The sequence below is a fragment of the Varanus komodoensis genome, unplaced genomic scaffold, assembly GCF_004798865.1.
Source record: "Varanus komodoensis strain SLA01 unplaced genomic scaffold, ASM479886v1 scaffold1, whole genome shotgun sequence".
NCBI lineage: Eukaryota > Metazoa > Chordata > Lepidosauria > Squamata > Varanidae > Varanus > Varanus komodoensis.
The window spans coordinates 72,599,068-72,621,926 of record NW_025335268.1 but is presented as its reverse complement, the minus strand read 5'-3'; the positions used below and the strand labels follow the sequence as shown (position 1 = coordinate 72,621,926).

The window sequence follows — 22,859 nt, the reverse complement described above, 5'->3', positions numbered from 1 at the left end:
AAGTTGGAGGCGTCTTTTCTCTGCTTTTTGAGGAGGCAAATGGGCAGAAGCTCCCTCAGGGTGGTGCCCTCTGCATTTTTGTCAGCTGATGGCCATCTGTTCAGTTCCTCGCCCTGCAAAGTCCTCTTCAGTATGGGCTTGCTCAGCGTTTTTCTGCAGGAGGATAATTGGCTTCGCTTTAGGAGAGTTCTCAGTAAACACAGTGAAAGTCACCAGCGCTGGGTTCCTAATGAGGGAAGAGGTGGAACAGATGTAATGCAATCTGCAAAACCTGCTCCCAGGTGTTCTCCCCTCCCCCATTTTCATCCCAACCACGAGTCCCGGCAGCCTTCTCAGCGTGCATTCCAGATGTGGAGCTGAGGACCGCCCCCCACAGGTCCGGCCGGTCCCCACCCTTTCTGATTCTTCCAACATGTGAGTGTCCACCACTCCCAATGGCGTGGGGCTGAAAGGTTTGTTACTGCCTCAGCAGAGGGGCCGAATCCAGGACCCACAGAGGCCAAATACACTGCAGTCCAGCGACGGTTCTCACTCTTTATTGCCACTCTTCTAGGAGGCAGTGCATAACTCACTCCTGGCTGAGTAGACCTGGGAGTAATGCAGCCCCCTCAAACCCACACTAATAAAATCTTTATAGCACCTCACACTACCACTGGAGCTGAGCTTTCTTTTTTATATCAGTAATATATACTATGCTCCATCCTTAAATGGAGGCAGGTTCCCTCTTTTTCTGTAAGGTCAACTGCAACACTCGGCGTCAAATGACTGGAAGGTGCACAACACTAAATTTCAGCCTCATTATCCCCCAAGTATCAATACTGTTGTGAAATATAAAAGGTAGGCATTTTCCCCCTCTGCCATGGAGACCAGCGAGAGTTGATATATCAGCTCTGGAGCGCTGGATCATCTGCTGAAGGAGGGGAGGCTGCTTGCACCAGGCACCATGGAGAGGAAGGCAGCCAGAGGGTTCGGCCCTTGAGGAATTGCTGCCGGTGCGGAAGGTGGAGTGTTGGGGAGAGCGCGTGTGGCGCGGAGGGTGGCCGGGGAGCCAGATCTTTGGGTGTCCAAGCGTGACAGGAAATGCACACTTGGAGGCACATCGCCTGCATTGCCTGAGCGACTTCTGCACACTCTGGCTTTTATTCTGTTTCAGCAGGCACATTTGAAGTTGCAAGCATTTCTCGAGAGCTTTCCATCCCCAGTTTCTAACTGTGCATCCCTGCTGAGATTCTCTCGACAACGTTTGGCGACTTGTGTCCTGCCCAGGGGCTGAAGCAGCACCCAGAAAAACCACACACCCCACACACAGGGGCTGTGCCTCTTGCCGCAGGCACCTCTTGCTGTCTCAGGTGGGAGATCCGATGCTTGAAGCGCCTCACCTCGAGAAACGAGCCGATCTTGCTTGTCTGTAGCAAATGAATGAGAAGCAGGTCTTGGCTGGAATATTTCCCTCCAGCATGCTGGTTTCCCATGATAAGTGAATCTCTGGATGGGGAAGAACTGTGAATGAATGCCCCCCCCCCCCAAATCTGGAGTCCTTGTGAGGTCGTAGCACATGCTTTATGCTGTCTGGCCCCAGCTCTTGCAGGAGAGAGACACGGTGGTCTCCCGGCCACTTGTTCTGCACTTGAGGGTATCTGGAATATGTGGGGCTGGGCTGAAGGAGGTGGGTAGGACTCCATCGAGATCCACCTGATGCTCTGAGATACAGGTGCCACATAGCAAACCTGTGCTTGTCCTTCATCTCATCCGAGGGTGCATTAACCTGTCAGGCTGCCTGCAGGGAGCAGTGGGTAGTTGAGGCACCGTAATCGGCAGTAAAAGCAGCGTTTTCCCCAACCAAGTCGCAAGAGGAGGCATTCTGTCAGTCTCTCCCACACAGCCCGGCCTGCCTCAGAGTCAGCCACTGGGAAATGGTTCCTCACGCCTTTTCTTTGACGATGCAGCGGGGATGTATCATTGAACACACCTCGCTGAGGCATCGCTGGTGTTAACCCCCCTGCTGCCTTGCAAGAGTTATCTCAGCATCTGAGGTGTATTGATCAAGGAGACTTCTGCCTTCATTTCTGTACTGTTTGGGGTTGTGGAAAGCATTATCAAAATAGCATTTCTTTTTGTGCCTTGGACTGGCGTTTCTTAAAGACAGGCTTTGATGTGTAGCCAGTGGGAGTGTCTCTGCAGGAATGGATGGATATTGCTTTGTGCATGACTATTAGGGAGGGAGGGAAGGAAGGAAGGATGGAAGGACAGAAGAACTCCGGAAAGGAATTGGAGGGTCTGTCAAGGCAAAGTAAGTCCCAGAGTTTTACAGGCATCCCAGGTATGGCCAAGAACAGCTGAAGGTGATTGAGCAGGTTGCATGAAGAGCTGGATGAATGAGGGGCAGGAATCACAAATGAAGAAGTCTTTCCTAGATTCACGGAGGGCAGGTCTGTTTTGGAGGCTTAGACCTTAAGGTGCAGGTGATGTGGATGCACGGGTTGCATTTATACAGGAGAATGAACCCGAACTCCCGAGAGTCCTGACTTGCTGTTCAGGAGTGGCCTGCTCATGCGCAGAATTGTTTGCCCTCACTTTTCACCGCCTGCCAATGTTAGCAGGTAAACTAAGAAGCAGGAATGGAAGGCTTCGTGTGTTGCCCGGGCAGAACATCTGGTTTATTTGGCCCTTTCAAAGCCAGTATTGATAAGGGGAAACAAAAACCTGTCTGTCTTGTTGTTGTTACGTGTCATTTCCAACTTATGGCAGCCCTGTGAGTGAAAGCCTTCTAAAACGCCCTGTCCATGACATTCATGCTCAGCTGCTTTAAATTCCAGGCTGTGACTTCCTTTATGGCGTCAGCCCATCTTTTACTTGGTCTTCCTTTTCTTCTAACCGCAATCCTGTGACTTTCCCCTGCACGATGGTCTTCTCCAAGGAGACTTGCCTTCGCACAATGTGTCCCAAATATGACAGCCTCACGTTGTATCAGTTTTGTGTCTGTGTATGTTTACTTCCTTGCATGCAGAAAACTAATAGGTTTGGAAACAGGCAAGGCTAGACTCCTTTTCCCTGGCATGCTGTCTTCCCACAGTAACTGAGTCTTTGATATGGGAGGTATTTAAACCAAGAACAAATCAGGGTTTGTTCTAGATTCAAAATTCCTGGCTTATGGAGGGCTGCAAGCCAGGAGCCCTAGCTGAGACTGCATTCTTAGGCTTTCAGTTCCTGCTTAATTTAGCCAGGAGCCATCACTACCTGCAATGTGTGAGGAGCCCTTTGTGGGACTGGGAATCCATCAGATTCCCTGGGCGCAGCTCCCTGGCCTCTCGCCCACTTTCCTGAAGCCATGAGCCTGACTTCCTGGTGAGCAGCCACCAGCAAACGGCCCCGAGTGAATGCGGCCCGAGCAGCATCCATTTTCCACACATGTGGCTTGTGGCCTTGGAATGTGCCACGGAAGAAAGCTGTTGGTTGCACAACTGGAGTTTGCAGGCATCAGCAGGCCTCTTCTTGGCTCGGCTTGCTTCCTGAGCGAGGACCAAGCACAAGAAGAAGTGCAATGATTAGGTGAGGGCTGGACTTCAAGAAGAACGGTCACAATCCTAATCACCAAGTTAGGATTCTCTGGCATTCTTGTGTGTTGTTGCAGGCAAATATAGCCAGAATGTGACTGTCTTCCACGGTATTAAAGAAACATGAAGTGCTTGCTGTTGTGCTTGGTTTTGTTTCATTCTGTTTGGCCGGACCAGTAGCAGATTATTCCATCTGTGAGATTGTTGAGAAGATATTAATGAACAGATTTTGAGTTAGATTTCTGCAAACATGCAAAGAGAGGTCTACACCTTCCATTTGGCAGACTCTCTGCCCCATGGGAATGGCTTTGCGCAAAATGGGTGCTGTATGATCAGTAATACAATCGAACTATACATTTTTTAACACCACCTTCAGCATTTAATTGGGGAGAAAATAGCTTGGTCAATCAGAATCTAATCTTCAGTCCACCAAATCATATTGCTTGTGCATTAGAAAACTATTTTCAATCGACAAGCCAGTTATTAAAGCAATGCAACCACTCTTCTGCGAGCAGGCTGGCGGGTCTTTCCAAGATCTCCGACGAAAGCTCTTTACAAAGTGTGACTGAACTAACTCCTGCAGTCTTACGGAGCTGGCAAACCCTCCAGCAGGAGGTCCCCAAGTTTTCATATCATCCAGTTGTTTAAAAGGTCAAAGAACGCTGTTCTCCAATTTGCTTACGATTACTTTTAATGTGGGAAATGGAAGTGGGCCAGTGCAGTTTGCAAATAATAGCCTGGCTATGTTTGCTTTCAAACCCTGTTCTCTGAAATCTTGGTGTCCTTCAGAAGCTGCTGTGAAACGGTGCTGTCAGTGAGGTGCAGTATAAGGATTCGCATGTCCTCCATGAGACGATTCCACGAGGTGCATGCGGATCAGTGCTGTCACGGAGCGGCTCCGTAGATGGGCTGTTGCACCACACCCTGCAGCCCCAGAGCGTGTGTTCTGGAGGCCTCTTCGCAGTTCAGATGGAGCAATGGTGAGGCTCAACGAGCTTCTCAGTAGCTGGGTTCAGACAACCCGGTAAGCCACACTCAAGGGTTGAGCATGGTGGGTGGTTGTTGACCCACGAGGTATTATTAAAATGTGGGTTAGCGTGTTGTCTGAACTCAGCTAAGTTAAACCATGGTGAACACCTCGCAGTTCACAACCCAACGACAGACCATGAGTTCTCTTCATTGTGGCTTGTTAGCACGGCTGGGTTCAGACAACGTGCTAACCCACATCTGAGCAATAACCTACAGTTCAGCCCTTGAGTGTGGCTTCCTGCATCCTCTGAACCCAGTCAATGAGTGCATTGCATTGCTGAGGGATTCTTCGTCAAGTGCTTCAGGATTTTTCAGAGCACAAGTGAATGTGGATGGTTGGCCAAACATAGGACGTTTGTCAGAAACCTTCCCTAGTGCTGCAGGAGTGCAGGAGAATCAGACCCAGGTGCAGGAGATAGACTGGTCCCATCGTGGATTCTTCCTGGTATGTCCTGGCGGGGCAAAGGGACAGTGTCCTAGAGGGCCTTATGGGTGTGACTTTCTTAGTGCTGCCACACAGACAGCAAACTGATGTGTTCTGGGTGTTTTTGTACTGGGATGCATGTAAGGTGTTCCAGTCGCAGTCCTTGCAGCATAGACAGGTCGGCCTGCTGCTGGTTGGAGCAGAGCGAAGGCATTTTCTAGCACCATTTTGTCATTGCGAATTATCGCGTTAGTCCTCTCCTATTTTGAAGATCGATTCCTGCAGGGTGTCCTCTGCTTTTGTTTGCAGCAGGCTATTTCATTAATTTTATGCAGTGAAAATTGGAGAGGGTGGGAAAGGTATGCTGGTTCAGTTATTCTTATTCCAGCTACTGTGCCTGTGGTTATTTTTGTTCCAGTTTGGGTGTTGCTTTCCTGCTCTGCAGGGTGAGCTGTGGACCACGGCCCAGGCTCGTGTGCCCCTCCTTGCCCAGTGTGCCCCCTCTCACTCCGGTGGGCATGCCAGGATGTATGGAAGTGCTTGCAGGCAAAAACTTCGCAGCTCAGGCCCGAAATACCTTATTAGTCTTCTAAGTAACGAGAGCAGGCCCATGGAAATAGATGTTGGCGTCGGAAGCGGCCCACGGAAAGGCAGGCGTTTTGTGGTGTAAGAAATCTGTCCATTGAGCTCACATCCAAGAGCTGAGCATGTTCACCAGGGTTCCTTCGCTTCCCTTTTGCAGTTACTCCTTAATGAGCCCCAATCCTGTGGGATTAGACCCGGTGCCTTCACAGCTGGGTCCTGTTCTCTCCATTGTGCAGAAGGGTTGTTTAGCTTACCAGAGTGGCTTTTGAAACTCGATTTTGTTGATTCTTTTTGTCTGAATGTCTTAAATGGGACTCTTTCTTGGCAGCCCTGGAAATATAATGAGCAATATGCTTTTTTTTTTTTTTTAAAGGAAGTTATACATAGAAAAGTTCCTCCTTGCCCGTTTCTTTGGGGGGGGGGTCTTTATATAGTAGTCCTTGCTGCTTCTCTACCAGCTTCTTTACCACTTATCGTAAGTCCAACAAGGCAGAATGTCGCAGTGCTATCAAGAGTCTGTTGACCAAGCAGGACTTCCATTCAGTTTGATGGGAGAGAACTGAGCAGTGTATGCGTGGAGGTGCTTTAGCTCCCTTTCCCAGCCCTAATTCAAAACATTTCTTGCGGCCAGTGCTGTAGCGACGGCTTAACTCTGAGCCCTGCAGGGGTGGCGCAGCATCCCCTCCCGGTCAGTCTTCCAGCAAGCCTGTCACCCCTTCCTGCCTGCCTGCCTGTCTTCTATTCCTATAGGTGTCCAATAGCTGAAGCTCGCTGCTTCCTATCGAAATGGCCGATCTGCCTACCTCTCATTCACATTTCAGCTTGAGCGGGTGCGCAAAAGGATATAAGGAAGGGAGATCCCTTTTGGCTCTAGCAGGAGTGTGACTAGGCCTGTCCTGCAATCGGGGAAGGTCCGAGAGAGGCAGAACCGCTCCTGGCCCAGGCTTGATCCTCTGACGGCTGCTGGGTGCAGCACATGATCGGCCAGCTTGCCCGCTCTTGTCTGCCAGTATGGAGGACACCTCCTTCCATTGGCGGACTCTCAGGCAGACCCGCTCAGGAAGCACTTGGAGCCCCCCTGACCTGGAAGCGGCCTTGCCATCGATTTGGCAGCTGGCTAATGCTAGGCAGTTACTGTGATTTGGCTGATGCCCAAGTGAGTCAGCAGCGCATTAGGAGTGCCCAGCCAATGGAATAGCTCAACAAGTTGTTGTGAACCACCCAGAAAGTGTCAGCTATGGGCAATATAGAAATGAAATTATTATTATATTGTTATTAAGAATAATAAGCATAAGAATAATATATTAAATAAATAATATCAAATATCTATTTTATTTAATAAATGTTTAAATACATATTTTAGATAAAATAAATTATTTTATATAATGATAATAATATATAATATAATATAATATGATATGATATAATAAAGGTCAGTCCTTTTTTAGGTGACTAATCCAGGACATTGTCTGCTAAGACTACAGATCCTCCTGCGAGCAGCAGGACTTCTCCATACTTGGCTCAGGAACCCTTTCAGTGAATAGGGGAGTGCTCATGCATGCATGTACTGCATTGGGGACTTTGCTCAGAAGTGGGGTAAATCCCCCCCCCCATTAAAAATGAGCTATGAAAAGTCCGAGTAAAGCAGTGATTTCCAGGCAGGCAATCGAAGCGAGAACGTCCTGTGATATTGACTGTCCGTGTCCTTCAGCAACAATGCATATGCTTTGAACTGTTTTCGGGCATCTTGGCTTCCTTGCTGCTTGCCGCAGTGGAACAAATCTTTCCTGCTCTTTCACTGCTTAAATCATTGTTGTATGTCAAGGAGGCTCAACGCTCCTATGAGTAAAATCTACACCAATCAAGGAAAATTGTTCAAGTTTCATTATTTTGTGCCTTGAAGGTTTCTGAAGCTTGGGAATGTTGACTCCCCCAAAGTGGCAACAGGGGAACAAATGCAGGATCAGGCATGGAGAAGAGAAACCGGGGGGGGGGGGCAGTTGGACTGGAGTCAAGAGGGCAGGAAATAGACCCACAGCAGGCAGGTAGGGCGCAGGCCCACCCTTGGGCGCTGTTGAAGCCCGCATGGTAACCTATTGAAAGTAGCATATGGATCCAAAGCAAGTGAACTCCATGGAGCCTTCTTCTGGGTTCTTCTCAGTTTCATGCTGCACACGATATTCTGTGTTGGCACAGGCCCAGGAAGTGGGTGATCCAGGTGCAGATATCCGGAAGAAAGCTGCCCGCTTGGCCCTGGGCCTGGTGCTTCCCTCTGGCCCAATGCACATCACTGGGCTCTTCGTTTTGTGATTGGTTGTCAATCTGCTTCCAGAGGTGTGTGGATGAGGATGCAGTTCTCAGCTCTTTAGCATGTGTCTTGCCAGGGCTGGGTGGCAGCAGGGATTCAGATCCCTAGCAGCCAAGATCAGATGGTCTGGATGCTTCTATTGGTCCAGAATAGAGCAGCCAAGATGCTAACAGGGACCGGCAGATATACGTGCATAACACCGGTCCTTCACAATCTGCACTGGCTTCCAGTTGAAATCTGGGTCTAACTGAATGTGCTAGTGATAACTTATAAAGCCCTAAATGGCTTAGGACCTGGGTATTTGATATATACCCCTTCCATATAAACCTGCCTGCCCCCAAGACCTGGATCGGAGGTCCTTCTTCAGGAGTCCTCTTTGAAGGAGATCAGAAGAGTGGCTTCTTTGTGGTGGGGCCCCAGTTATGGAACACGCTCCCCAGAGAAGTGTGCATGAAGCAGACACTTTTTTCATCTCGGCACCAAGCCAAAGCCTTTTTATTTTCCTGATACTTTAAGTCTTCAAAGTGTTTTAAGATGGGTTTTTATTTGAATGTGTTATTTCATTGTACCATTGTACTGTCCTGGGACTTTTAGTGAAGGATGGTATATAAAAGCGATGGATGGATGGAATTTTTGGCTGTGTGATCAGCTGACTTGGCTGAGCGACTGGAACCCACCTGGTCTTCAGGTTTTTAGATGCTGTTTGGTATATTGGAGGCTGGGCAAACTCTGTGGAGCTCTGCGCAAGAGAGCCAGGGTGGAGTGATGGTTAAGCGCGAGGAACCATGGCTCAGGGGATCCCCACTCAGCCATGAAGCCCACTGCGTAACATTGGGCCAGTCACAGCCTCTCAGCACGAGCTACCTCACAGCATTATTGTCACGAGGACAAGATGGAGGGGGGGGGGGAATTGTGGAAGCTGCCTCGAGTTCCTTGAAAGGAAAAAAGGTGGAATACAAATATAATAAATAAAATAACAAATGAAAGCAGCATCTTGCTAAGAAGCCAGGGAGACACTGATCCAAAAAGTATATGGACCTCTTGAATACCATTTGTGATCCAGCCTGTGCCTTGTTCCTACAGCTCCAACAGAACCTAAACTGGGTGTGCATGTGTACTCCTTGTCCCCCACATGGAGGCCTTCTGCTAAGTGCTTCAAGCCCTCCCACTTGAATTACCTCATCTGGACAGTTCAGGAGGAATCTCATGTTTGGATTAATTGCCTTGCGTACAGTGATTCTCTGAACGGAGCTGATTAGTAGTCTGTCGCACGGCTTCCATCAGGTTCCCTTAGAACTGGTGAATCATGAGAGCAGTGAGTCATAAGTCACACAAAGCGTGTGCTCATCGCTTCCTTTCAAGTTTTATTTGGGACTTGTGCAGCTGCAGACCTCACACTTATCAGTCACAGACACTGCAGCATCATTTCCATCTTTTGACACTGTCAGCTTCCCAGAATACAATTAGCAGGGGTGGTAATACCCAGATCTCAGAAACAAGCATGCTAGGGAATGTCAAAGGCAGAAGTTGAAAGGGAGGGCCAGATATGAGGGGCTGAGTCCCATCAGGGAAGCCACAGCCCTGAACTTGGGAGAGCTGAGAGGAGCTGTCATGGGCCGGGCATCTTGGGGAGCTTCCCTGCACAGGGTCACCCTAAGTCGGAGATGACTTGGAGACAGACAGCAGCGATAGTCATATCTGAACACAGGCTGGCTTGAAAGAAAGCCGCGGTGAATGAGTGCCATCAGCAACTCGGGGGCCTTGAGGTTCTCCAGAGAAGCACCCTAAGGAAGCAGACCGTCTGTGCAAGTTTCTGTACACTCCCAGTAGCAACCCGTCTTGCTTGTCCAGAAAAGCAAAAGGATGAAACCTGTCTCGATCGAGAGCTGAGTACTGTTCTATCCGGGGAGTATTCTTGAAATTGAAAGCCTGTCTGAACCTGAATCTTCTACAGGCTTGTCTCAGATTCTGAGGAGATGGTAAGCTTTTTAGGAAGCAAATAATGCAGTGCTCTAACACTCCACCACGACTATCCAAGCAAATATCTAACCCGAGAAACATGCAAACTGGTTCTGCAGAGGAGCTAGGGCTGTGCCTCCTGCCCCAGTCATGTTCCGAGTGGAACCTGGTAAAGGCATACTGGCTCTCTTCACAAGTCACGACAGTCCACCATGGGTTAATCAACCTGCAGGTTCTCTCGTGACATGCCATGAGCCCACAGGTGCCATTTCTGCAAGAGGCCTGGGAATGCACAGCTTGCCCTGTGCTGTGTGAACCCAGGCAGCAGGGAGTGTTCCAAGGTTAAACCGTGCTCAAATAACCCTAGCACAACCCTGGGTAAATCAAACTTGGTGGGTTCTTGTGTCATAGGAACCTGATCTTTCAGACAGGAGTTGGAAACAGTTTGCACCTCCCCAGAGAAGTTCCTCTTTCACTTTCTGATCACTGGATCTTGAGCTTTTGATGGTGATGCATTTTTATAGAGTGCATTTGAAAGAACACCTGCTTTCTTATTGGGTTAGTTTCGGGTTAGTTTCTTTTCTTTATGTTCAGAACTGAAAAGCAAAAGGTTTAACTGGAGGATTCATCTCCTACAGAGATGTTTGCAGGGGTGTGTGTGTGTACTACTTAGGGCTTTTCTAAGGGCTACTTAGAATGACCCCACCCCCACCCCCCCAAAAAAATTAATAAAACCACCACACATACACACATCTTCTGTGCCTTGGTCTGTTGGTTCTGTTCAATCAAAAGTTCAGAAAGCCAGGAGCTCCAGTTCCCATGCCTAGAAAGAAATGCAGGAGGAGGTCGTATTTGGAAGGGGTTTGCAGAAGGGTTTTGTGCTCACTGAAGCGCCAAGAGGTATGTAGGTTGCAGATCGGGCTCAGTTCTGCAAAATGCAGACAATTTAAAATTCTTGTGCAGAGATAAGCAGAAGGACTTTAGGGCTTATGGGAGGCTTAGTGTACACACACATGTACACACATGAGAAAGCAAGAAAGGGCGGGTGGTTAGGTAAAAATTAAAATGCAGAGCAAATCTTCAAGGAAAGAAGAAGTGAAAGAAGAAATCAATTTGTCTGCCTAGGATATTTGGGTGCCTGGAAAAGCTGAGGAGTCCGACAGTAAGCTATTGTTAGAAAGAAGTTTGGGAAACGAGGGTGCCGTCTAGTTAGGGATAGCTGGATGTTAACAGGTTAGGTGCTTACCCTGGTTACTTCAATGTGTGTGTGTGTGTGCGTGTGCGCGCACACGCCATAACTATTCATACGCTAAAACTTTTTTCCGAATGAAAGCACTTTGTTCTTTGAACTTGTAACAGTTTTGTGGGCTGAACGGCGTCTTCTCTTCTTGGGCTCTCCACTCCATGCCTTGCAAGAAGCCGAAGCCCCTGCAATCTAAGAGTGCCTGCCAGAGACCCATAAAGATTTTAGGCTGCATGGTAAAGGCAACTGTTCACATTTAGGAGCAAGGTTGCCTCGTGCGGCAAAAGGGACATGTGACGGGAAGGGCAAAGGGGAGCTCAGCCCCTTCTTTGGCTCGGTCTCCCTTCCGGCAAGGTGTAGGAACACTGCCGTTTGCCAAGTCAAACCGTTGTCTGTCCAGCTTGTTGTTTTCAGAGCGGCAGTGTCTCTCCCGGCTGTTTCCTGGCATGTGCCTTCATCCTTTCTCAGCTGAGGCTGCCAGGTGCCAACCCCAGAACCTCCTGCAGGCAGACCACGTGTCCTGCCCACGGAGCTGTGGTCCAGCTCCAGGGAGGCGAAGCCCCTTGCCGACAGAAGGCGCCAGCAGCGAGACACGCAGAAGTGGCTTCCCGTGAGGGATCCTCAGAAGTCTGAACTTCCAAAGCCGGAAAGCACGACGGCTCAGTTGGGTTTTAAAGTCGGCTTGAGATGCTCCGCCGTCATGTAGCGATCATGATCAACAGTCCAGGAGGGATGTTTCATCTGGGCGTCAGCAGTAAAATAAAGGCGATGTAGCAGCCAGGCGCTCTTTTGTTTTTGCTTCTGCATCTTGCCGGCGTGTCAAGCCGGGAGCCCCCCAAGGAGCCGCTGAGTGCTTTGCATCTCACTTTCATCCTTTTACTTAAAATATGGCTCCTTTTAGGCCAGTCAGAAGTAAAGAGCACAGATCAGTTTCTTGATGAGACTCTTCCTTTGCCCTTATTGAACTTAAAAGAACACTTTCTGGAGTCGTGCTTTAGCGGCATATTGGATTTGGGGAGGGGGTGCACATGCCCTCGTTTTCAAAATAGATGAATGAGATATATTTAGAAAGCAGTGTGTGTGTTTTTCATCACCCGTTGATGGAAGCTGAACTTGCATCTCTCCGTTCTCTGGAGCAGGGATGTGAAGGATAAGGGAGGCGGTCCTGACCTGCCACACAGAGTTGGTGGAGGCGCAGAGAGATACGGGGGGCGTCCTCCCCGCTGGATTGCTGCACTGTACTGCACGGGGGGCTGCCTTTGAAGGCAGTCCAGGAGCTTCACTTAACGCAAAGCAGAGCCGGGACTGGCCATGTGGTCCAGTGATGCCGGTCCACCAAGCTGTGGGTCCTGCTCTTTAAAGTCTGACATGGTTTGGGGTTAGAGTATCTAACAAAGCATTTCCTCCCCCATGTACAAGTTCGGTGCCTTGTCAGTGGTGGCACCCTGTGCGAGCATAAACTCGCCAAAAAGATTTACCTGGCATCTGCACACCTATCTTTTCAGCACAAGTCAAAGACCGTCCTTTTTTCCCAGGCATTTCTGGGACCGAGTTCTAGATTATTAAGGCCATTTTACTGATTTCTGGGCTGCCCAAGTTTAGTAATACCATTTTTTTAAAAAAAGTTTTGGCTGTATTTTAAAGTGGCACATCCTTTTTTGGATCGGTTGCAGTCCACCCAGAGGATATTAATTATGTGGTGGATTATGAAAGTGCTTCACTAAATCAGGCTGGATTGCACGCTAGTCAGGCACAGTTGCAGCTTCGAGGGTGACTCTGTGCTCTCCACGGCGCGCGCCGGGATCCGGGCAGCCTACTCCTTCCCTGCCCTGTCGGCTGCTCCACGTGGGCAGAAGTCGGCAGGGAAGCCCCTCTTACATTGTTTTTCCTCTTCCCATGGAGAAGAGAAAATGGAGAAGGTAATAATGTTTTGGTGGGTTCCTGAGCTCATCTAAATGTCCCCTGTGCAGGGGAGATAAGATCCATGGCCCTTCTGTTTGGGATGGAAACTTTCCCTAGGCTGGAATGGACATTGGTACTTAATGCCATAGGACCACGTAACTTGCCGGCGTAAGGGCTGCGGAGAGAGCCAGCCAAAAGCCAACCTTTTCTACAAAGATTGGCATCGACATAAGAACTTTGGTAACCCAGACTGATTGCCTACACATAATTCTTGTGAAACAAGCACATTTCATGTTGCCTTCCTGTGATGGACTGCAGAAGAAGCACTTGCTAATTGTAAATCTAATATTGAAGGGGTCAGAGCCAACTTTAGGACTAGCAGAACTGGCAAAAAGTGTGGTGTTTGCATAGATCGGAGAAAATGGCCAATATATAGTTACTACTCAAGAAACGTGGTTCCTGTTCATTAATTCTTCAAAGAGCACATATTCTGTGAATACCCTTCTATGCGGTGTTTGTCTGTTACATAACCTGTGTTATTAGTTTGGATATCTGTTTACATAGGGACTAGTCTTCATGAAATAAGCCCATCAGTGTCTCGCCCACCCCAGTACGTTGCCAGGTGATCTGTGCCAACATGAGTAATTTATGATGCACGGACGGCTTGTGGAGAAAAGGGGAGAATACTGTCTCTTCCATCATTTCGAGGTTGGTTGTCCAGGAAGCCAACCTTTACTCATCCTAGGGAACGTGATGACGCCTGGGGTTGGCGCCACAGATGTATTTATTTATTTAGAGTTTTTGTATGCCATCCCTTCGCTTATAGCCTCAGGATGGCTCACACAAATAAATAAGCATGATACAGAATACAATTAAAATCCGGAAACACCCTGGCTGCACAGTTAAAACCTATAGCTATTAAGCATTGTTAAAATATTCTTTAAATAAAAAGGTCTTAGCCTGGCGCCGAAAAACAAATAATGACGGCGACAGGCGGACCTCTCTGGGGGTCCACATTTCCATGTGTACAAGAAGGGACTTGTCTACAGCAGTGGATTTTAACCGCCGGTCCATGGACTGGCAGTGGTCGGCCGGCATTTCCTGGCGGTCCATGACAGAGCCGCTGCCGTGCTCACGCATGACAGCCGCATCTCGCTGGCCAGGTCCAGTGTGGGTCTCGCTGCGCTCTTGCTGGGGGCACGGGGACCTGAGACTGGGCCTTTTCCTTTCCCTGGGGAGGGAAATGCAGAGGCGGGATTGTGCTGAGCGTGTTTTCTCAGCCAGCCTGTGCTGGTGTGTATAGGGCTTTGAGTGGAGGGAGGGGTTCATTGTATTTCAGTATTTAAAATTATGAATATTATTGTATTAAGTAACTTTGACTGATTTTGTATTGCTCTGATGCTAATATTGTATTTGAATTCACATTTGCTATCAGTTTAGTATTGCATTTATATTGATTTTGTATTTTGTTATTGTAAATTTTTGATTGAGTGTTCTTGAAAAGAAGCAACAGCAGATTTCACAGTAGCCTTATTGAATTACATATTGCTCTCTAAAAATTTCCATTGTATCCAATTACATTTAAATTCAGTATTTTACTCTTTTATTAGCATTTTTACTGCTCAGTTTCTGGTTATTTTAGAACATTTCCATTTGTTGATACTATATTTAAAAATGAATACACAGAATACTGTATTATATATATAATCCTTTTTATTTCTCTCAGCGGTCCCCAAAATAATTTTCCTTTTTTCCGGTCCCCAACTGTAAAAAGGTTGAAAACCACTGGTTACTGCATATGCTAACTCAGTATTCCCCAAGCCAGTGCCCTGCAGAAGTGTTGGATTGCAACTCCAATCACCTCCGTCCAGTGTGGGAAAGGTTGTGGCACAGCACAGCACAGGAGAAGGACACTTAAATCCAGATACCTTTTCCCACTTGCACAAGTGGAAGCTTCAGCATTTCATAGAAACACAGAAACTGAGCAAGTCAGATGGGGTCTCCCGGGCCATCTAGTCTTATTCCTGGCTCCAGCCAGCTCCGCTCACGACATGCCCACCATGGGCATGTCCAGTCTGTCCTTGAACACCCTCACCGATGGGGCTTCAGCCACCTCTCGTGGAAGCCCAGTCCACACCCTCGGGGTCCTAACTGTCAGGAAGTACTTCCCGGCATCCAAATTGAACGTTGGTTCCCTGCGCTTGGCTCCATTGGAACGCATCCTGCCCTTCTCTGCAGGGGAAAACAGATCCCTACCCACCTCTATGTGGCACCCCCTCACATACCTATAAGTCGCCAACAGATCCCCTTGAAGTCTCAGAACCCTGAAGTTTCTTCTCCAGGCTGAAGAGACCCCGTTCCCTCAGTCTCGCCTCATACCGCTTCCCCTGCAACCCGGCCACCATCGTTGTGGCCCTTCGCTGCACCGATTCCAACCTGGCTTTATCTCTTCTGTAATGCAGAGCCCAGAACTGAACACAATACTCCAGTTGCGGGCGCACCAGAGTCGTACAGAGCGGCAGTACCGCCTCTCTCGATCCAGAAGCCGTTCCAGCAGAGCTTGTTGTCGTTTTGTGCTGTGCTTCACAGGCATTCGTGCCTCAGCGGAACTCGCTCTTCCCCGCTGCCCGCGGTGCTCTAGGTTCACCCGGATATAAAACTAACCCAGTGTGTAGGCAGATATTGTTGAAACTCATGAAATACCAGCATAATATTTGCCCTTGAGAATCCCTCTTGTTCCTCTGCCTGTGGGGGCCCCCATGTTTCAAGAAGCCTACCTTGAAAGGTGCTTTGTTCTTAACTATTTCAAAGACATTTTCATACACACGCCTAAGACTTCTAAGACATTAGAGAGCATTGATGGAAAGATAACAGAATGATAAATTTGGATGATGCAGTACTTTGTTCTTGTGTATTATCACCAGGCGTTTGTTCTCCCCTTTCTTGCACCAAGGATAAGTTGCTGGTTGAGCCTCAATCGATGCATCCTGATTTTTGCTTGGCGTTCTTCTTTGGTAGGATGCTGTGCAGGCTGCCAGGAACTTCCTGAACGATGCTGTGCAGTGGCTTATATGTTTGCTTATGAGTCACCTTGCTATTAAAAGCATCCAAGGAGACCTATTGTCCGCCCAGTGCGATTGCTGGTGGAAAGGGCATCCCGTGGGCAAGCGCTGGGTGGGCAGCTTTGCAGTGGTGTGATTTGGGGGATGGGATTCAACGACCATGAGCAACCCCCTCCCCACAAAGAGAGCGAGCTGCACTGACCTCGTCGGAGAGCCCCAAACCCCATGGGCTGCTGCTTCTCAGAAGCTGTCCACATTAATGTTCTTCTAAGCAGCTATCAGACATCCATGGTAGCTAAATGGAATGAGAGCACCTTCCCCCTTCCCACCTGCCTGGTTGCTGAGGTCATTGGAGGGCCTGCCGTTGGTGGGTCTGAATGGGCCTGTGGACCAACTGGATCCCCACAGCCCCGTGCAGAGCCTTCAGTGGGGTGACCCCCTTTCGGTGCAGCTCCCCACCTCCGGAGCTCAGGCAGCTCCCCCACGCGGCTGCTTCAGAATATCCCCAGGCCGCCTGCGCTTCCGGGTTCCCTTGCTTCAGGTGTGGCTTGCTCTGCGCAGCAGCGGCTGGGGAACATGGGCAGGAGGGTGCTGCCCTCCTGGCCATCCTGCGCATTTCCTGCGGGCAGCTGGTTAGCCGCTCTGTGAACAGGATGCTGGGCTTGATGCCCCCCTTTGATCTGGTCCGCCGACCTTTTCACATGCTCTTGTGCTCGACCAGCCACAGCTCTGCTGATACCCTGTTTTTAAAAGAACATTTGCTGTGCTCCTTTGTTCTTCTTATCAGTGCTTTGGAATCTGTTAAGACGCAAAGCAATATGGTGAATTAATCCATGTCCAGGGACAATCTCTGCTGGGGCTGCTTGTTGGCTTCAGACGGCGTCTGCTCGGCCACTGCTGAAGCAGGACGCTGGACCAGGTGGACTGATGCACAGGGGTGCTTCTCATGTTACCATAATTTAATCACACAATCAAGAAAATACTTATTTGGTCAGATATGGAGCTGTTCTTTATATGAAGATCCTTGATGCCTTATAATTTAGCATGAAAGCGCCAGCTAAACGTCTCTCTCCCTCTCCATTCCAGGCGATATAAGTCTACTCCGGTGTGTGCCGACCTGCAGAGCAAAATCTTCCAGTGCTACCAGGAGAATTCCCAGCAGACACTCACCTGCTCGGCCCTGGCCAGCGAGTACCTGAAGTGTGTCAATCACGCCAAGCAGGTGGGTGCTGGAAGCTGCCCGAGGGACCCCAGGCTGTGTTCCGAGGGGTCTCCCTGACCTTGCCGGCGGTTTCCTGGCTTTGATCATTTTCTAATGCACTCGTCCTCTTCTGCTGTGTTGCTCTTGGACTTGGCCCCTTTTGCCTTGTGTTTGGATGTTCTCCCCATTTAACTTCCATTCCTCAGTTCAGGATTGTTGCTCTGACCGATACCAGGTAAATGGAGCCACAGGGGCAAAGGCTGGGTCCAGGTAGCCTACCTTTCGTCCCTTTCGGCCACGCTCGAGTCGTGCTGCTGCAGATCTCGATTCTAGCACATTTTGTCAATTCTGTACAAAATGGCTTGGCAGCCTCCTCCTCAGATGCCAGCACCCCCCTCGGCCCCCTGTATTGGCTTGTGCACTTTCTGCTTCGTCAAGGCGGGTCAACTTTTGGGCTGCTGCGCCCAGACCGGCCAGCGTCACGCCCACGCAGCGGCCCTCCGCACACTTATTTTATCCCTCTAATAATACTCGAGCAGAAGTGCGGGAGAGAAAGGACTGGTGCCTTTTCTCCTCAGGCGTTTGCCTGCCGACTCCACTTTGCCGCTCAAGCTGGTGTTCCCACTCTGCCGCTTGTCTGCCGCTGATCCACCCTGCCCATCCCCTGTATTTTTGCGGGGAGTGGTTCTCCAGCCCGGGCCTTCAGCCTCTTGACTGCCTTGCCAGGAGAAGCCCACCAGCCACGTATGGCGGCCTTTTGGGGCTGGATGCATCTCTGGGAACAGGCCTGCTTCTGACTGCAGAAATGGTGGTCTGTGAGCCACTAGTTGGGCTTCCTGGAGGGACCTGGAGGCACGTACCCCGTGCTCCAGCTCGTGCACTTAACATAGGCGAAACAGCCTTCCCAAAGACGGGCTGTCCGGGTTTGCCTTTCCTCTAAGCTTTAGAAGCTTTCCTCAGTGAACTGTCTGAGTATGGCTGTTAGGAGTAGGCAGGACTTGGGCTGGGGCCCGGGGTGCGGTCGCCGCTTTTACCTTGCTCGGCTTCCATCCTTTCCTCCTGCGTCCCGGCAGGAGCCGATCCCACTGGAGTGCCGCTCGCTTCAGCCCAGCCCTTTTGCCAGCAGAGCAGCGCGTTCCTCCTCCACTTGGCCTGCTTGGGGCAGCGCTCCGTAAATGGCCTTCCTCTGTTCTTGCTGCGACTCCAGTCCCTTGGAGCTGGCGTGCTCCCCCTCGAAAGCGTTCTCAGTGGAGCGGGAGGGCCAGGAGCCCCACGCAGCTTGCGTGGCTGTCGGCTGCCTCCTTTGCATGCCTGCGAAGCCGGGGACACGCCAGTGCATAATGGTGATCGAGGCAGCTTGCCAGGTTCGCTTTGTGGATTTCTCAAGAGAATGGCGTGACTTGGCGTGGACCATATGCCTGGAAGGGAGAGATGGAGAGGGCCCGTTACGGCGTCTTTAGAGACGCATGATTGTTGCTTGGTCCCCCTGGCCTGGTATGCTTTCCTCCCTTCCTGTGGTTTCAGAGTTGCTCACTTTGTATTCTGCAGTGCAGCTCTTTGCAGCTCTCCTGCTCGTCCACTGCACTTAGTAGCAGCAAAGAGAGGCAGGAGGGAATCCTGTTTTATTAATTATTTCCATTTTGGTCAGCCGCATTGAACGGGCAGCTGCAGGAAGCTTTTTATTTTGGTACTCAGTCACCAATCCCAATTGCTCAAAAACAAGTCTTGTTTTTCCAAATTTTACCAGACCTCACTGTTCAAAAAAGACTGTGGCAAGGAGCTAGTAGTGTCCCTGGGGTAATGTTGGCAGAAACCAAAGTTCGTAGCATTGGCAAAAGTGAGCTTTCCCCCAGGATTCTGACTCCACCCTTCCCGTTCCAAGGGCGGCTCAATTTAGGGGTTGGACGGATCTAAAATTCAGCAACATATTCAGCAGGTTAGTCTTCATTTTTCTCTTTGTTCAGACAGTATTCCTTTGACGCGCAAGTTTACTCTGCTTCGACACCTGAACCCAGCCTAGCTTCCAAGGCAACAATAAGAACAGGCGTTCTCTCTGGGAGAAACGGCCACATACTTCGACCTCCTCTAGCACAGCGGGTTTGGCTCTCTTCCCTCCAAGTCATAGCTCCGTTTCAGGCTCTCCGAACAGTGGGAATCTCGAAGTGAAAATGTGCTTCTCCCACTAAGGTAGCACCTCCGTTGCTTTGAAGGCATCGGCAGGGCTGGCAGCACTGCTTCTAGACTAGCACTGCGCTTCCGTGGTGCCCTGTCCCTTTCTTTCCAATAAGCTTCGTCCTGCGTTTCATTTTCTCCTTCAGCTCTTTCAGAAATGCTTGTCACGAGCACCCGTGTAGACTTAACTGACAAACAAGAGAACATTCTCTTCCCCATTTTTGCAGTCAGACCTGACATTTCCCAAGGAAATTTTGTTTGTTATGAAAGAAAGTGTCCCTGTGTCCCACACACACACTCTCCCCCTCTCCCTGGACTGGAATCCTTGTCTCCTTTTCTAGAGAAGTTCCCAGTTTCTTCCCACAGCAAGGCCGAAGCAAGGTTCTTCCTGAGCAGTATGAATCCTACTGCCCAGGTCCCCAGCTGCTTCTGCATCAGGGCACGCTTGACCTTTATGGAGAGTGAATTCTGGGCGCCCTTACAAAATGGATGCCATGCTGGGTCACAAAGCTCTCCTTGCCCGGAGAGCAAACTGGTGAGGCTAAGAGGGAAGCAACTCTCCCAAGAACCTCACTCTGGACACAGGTGGAGTCTGAGCTTCCAAATCATGAGAAGTAGTAGTTCCTCTATACTCCTCACTGGTCAGTCCTCACCTGGAGTACCGTGTCCAGTTCTGGGCACCAAGATTTAAGAAAGATGCAGAAAAATTAGAAAGGGTCCAGTGGAGGGCAACAAAAATGATCCAGGGTTTGGAAACGCTGCCCTGTGAGGAGAGACAGAGAACTGGGCATGCTCAGCCTTGAGAAGAGGAGGCTGAGGGGGACATGAGATCCCTCTATAAGGACCTCAAAGGTTGTCACAAAGAGGAAGGCCAAGATCTCTTCTTGCTGATGCCAGAATGCAAGACACAGAATGATCAAGTTGCAACAACCTAGATTTAGGCTGGACGTCAGGAAGAGCTTCCTCACTGTCAGAGCAACACAACAGGGGAACCAGCTGCCTAGAAAGGTGGTGGGCTCTCCCACACCAGAGACATTCAGAAAGAAACTGGACGGCCACCTGAGTGGGATGGTGCAACTTGGTGTCCTGCAACAGCAGGGGGTGGACTAGATGGCCTTCATGGCCCCTTCCAACTCTACTATTCTACAGTTCTATTAGCACCAAGCAGGAAGCTCATCTCTTGAACCCCAGTGCAAAGGGTGCAATGGCATAACTGCACTGCTGCACCCCCCCCCCTTGGAATCGTGACATCTGGACCCTGCCGAGCAGTGGGCTTCCATGGCCTCCTGTTCTGAGGATTTCTGGCTGGCTGTGGCTTGTTGTAAAGTGCATTTGGACTCTCTTTTCTCTTAGGATATGAACAGGCTTGCATTACAAGGTGCATCAGATGGGCACGGATTCCCCCTGCCAAGGAAGCCTGAGAAATTCAATTCCAGAAGAGGACTTGCTGCAAACCCTAAATTATTACATACGCCCATATTGCTGAAACTTATATGTGAGAAGGACCCATATATCCCCCCCGCCCGAGCATTGTTTAGTCTTCATGGGCAGTAAACAGGAATGTTGCTGCGGTTCCCTTCTCTCCCACAATGGAAGCATCTGAACAAATTGTTCCTTTGATGCCACTCTTAAAACAGCGATATCAAATGCAGGGTTGAGTAGCACAGAAAAATGCATGCAAGAGGATAAATAAACTGACGAGAGAGAAAGAAGTCAATCCAAAATTGGCTGCCAAAGAACAAAAACTTGTGCAGGGAAACTGGCTCAATAATATCGAGAAGCAGGCGCAGGAGGGAGATCTGAATTCCAGGGAGTGGTACTGCCCACCCGAGCGGCAGCAGAGAACTCTTTGTGATGCTCATAAATTGAATTTATTGACTCCTCTTTCCTTCCTGCCTTGATCGCAATCAGCACGCCTTGTCATCTGCGTGCTCCTTATTTCGCACTCCCTAATCTCCCGGCTCTATCTCTTCCTTAGAAAAACCTTACGAGGCTGCTAATATTGAGGGTTTTGGCGGTGGCTGTCTTTTGAGTTAAATCTCTACCTGAAGTCCTCTCAGGGCAGTTTGATAAACTGGAGTGTTGTGTAGATACAACACGTATGCACACACACCCCATCCATGCAGAGGAAGAGAGGCAACCGTGGTTTATTACAGTCCTTCGAGGAGAAAGCAAGGCAGTTATCCGCAGTTAAAAGTTAGAAAAATACAATATTACCGATTCCAAGGCCTGCTCTTAGCATGGAACTCTGCGCCACTGCAATCTTTCAGTGTGGAATTCTGTTTTTATAGCGCTCTTCTATGTTGCAAGCAAGCAAGCAAAAACCCCTTTTGATTCTGAACAGAGGAATTCTTTTGCATTTGTTCTTTGAGTTGTTGGCACTGATTATTGTTATGATTGTGTTTATTTGCCCAAAAGCATATAGATCCTGGGGGACTGCTGCGTTCTGCCTGCAGCTGATGTGCTTGCAGTTCCTCCGGAAGTCATTGCAGTGAAAAATCTGGCAAATGTGCAGGACGATGTTTGTAACTGAACACCCATCAATTAGCACGTTTTCTCAGCAATTAATCCAAAATGTTGCAGGTGCAGCTGCTGCTGCCGCTGCTGCTGCCGCTGCTGCTGCTGCTGCTGCTGCTGCTGCTGCTGCTGCTCCTTCAGAAACTCATCTTCACAGTGCCATTCTGGGCACCCCTCATGGTGGGAATTCTTTTTGCGTTCAGCAGTCTGTGAGTGATGGGCAGCTGCCTGAATTTTCTCGCCTCACCTGGCTGATCTCCGGAGGGAAGACGCGGGCTCCCACGTCTTACCTTGCATCCGGTCTCCCCTCAACACACCTCTAAAATGCACTACGTTCATTTCGGCAGCGCTTAAATTTACGTGCTGCTGAATATTAAGAGCCAAGCTGTGCGTTGTGACCATTGGACTAAGTATGCGCAAGCGCAGGCCAGGCAGCTGAGATTTCTGACGTTACCCCAAAGGCAGGCCCGGAGGCCCAGGGGGTGGGGAGAGCGGGCACACCAAGCAGCGGGGTTCCTGGGTACCTTCCCCCTGCTGTTCTTATCCTCAGTTTCTTTTAGCAGCCAGTTGTCATTATGGGATGTGAGTGTGGATGAGAAAAACAGGCCAGAGTAGAGAGCCAGTGTGGTGCAGTGGTTAAGAGCCTGGGACTAGGACTCAGGCGATCCAGGTTCGAGTCCCCGCTCGGCCATGGAGCCCACTGGGTGACTTGGGGCCAGTCACAGACTCTCAGCCCAACCTGCCTCACAGGGTTGCTGTTGTGGGGATACGATGGAGGAGGAGAATGATGTCAGCTGCCTTGAGCCCTTTGTCGGAAAAAGGCAGGATATAAATTGAAAAATACAAATAAAATAATAAATAAAGGCGAAGGATCCACACACTTCCGTCTTCCCTGCCTCTGTT

At 49.6% G+C, this 22,859-nt stretch overlaps 1 protein-coding gene across 3 annotated transcripts in view; it reads left to right on the top strand.

The window, feature by feature from the left end:
- Positions 1-22,859, top strand: part of CHCHD3 (coiled-coil-helix-coiled-coil-helix domain containing 3) — a 203,808-nt gene that overhangs the window by 174,796 nt on the left and 6,153 nt on the right. For 2 of the 3 annotated variants that reach the window (XM_044428690.1, XM_044428700.1), the window contains exon 7: positions 17,153-17,288. In XM_044428690.1, the coding sequence (XP_044284625.1) occupies positions 17,153-17,288 (136 nt within the window). Of the gene's footprint in view, positions 1-17,152; positions 17,289-20,792; positions 22,666-22,859 lie in introns of those variants that run through there. The other variant, XM_044428681.1, reaches the window with a different exon arrangement.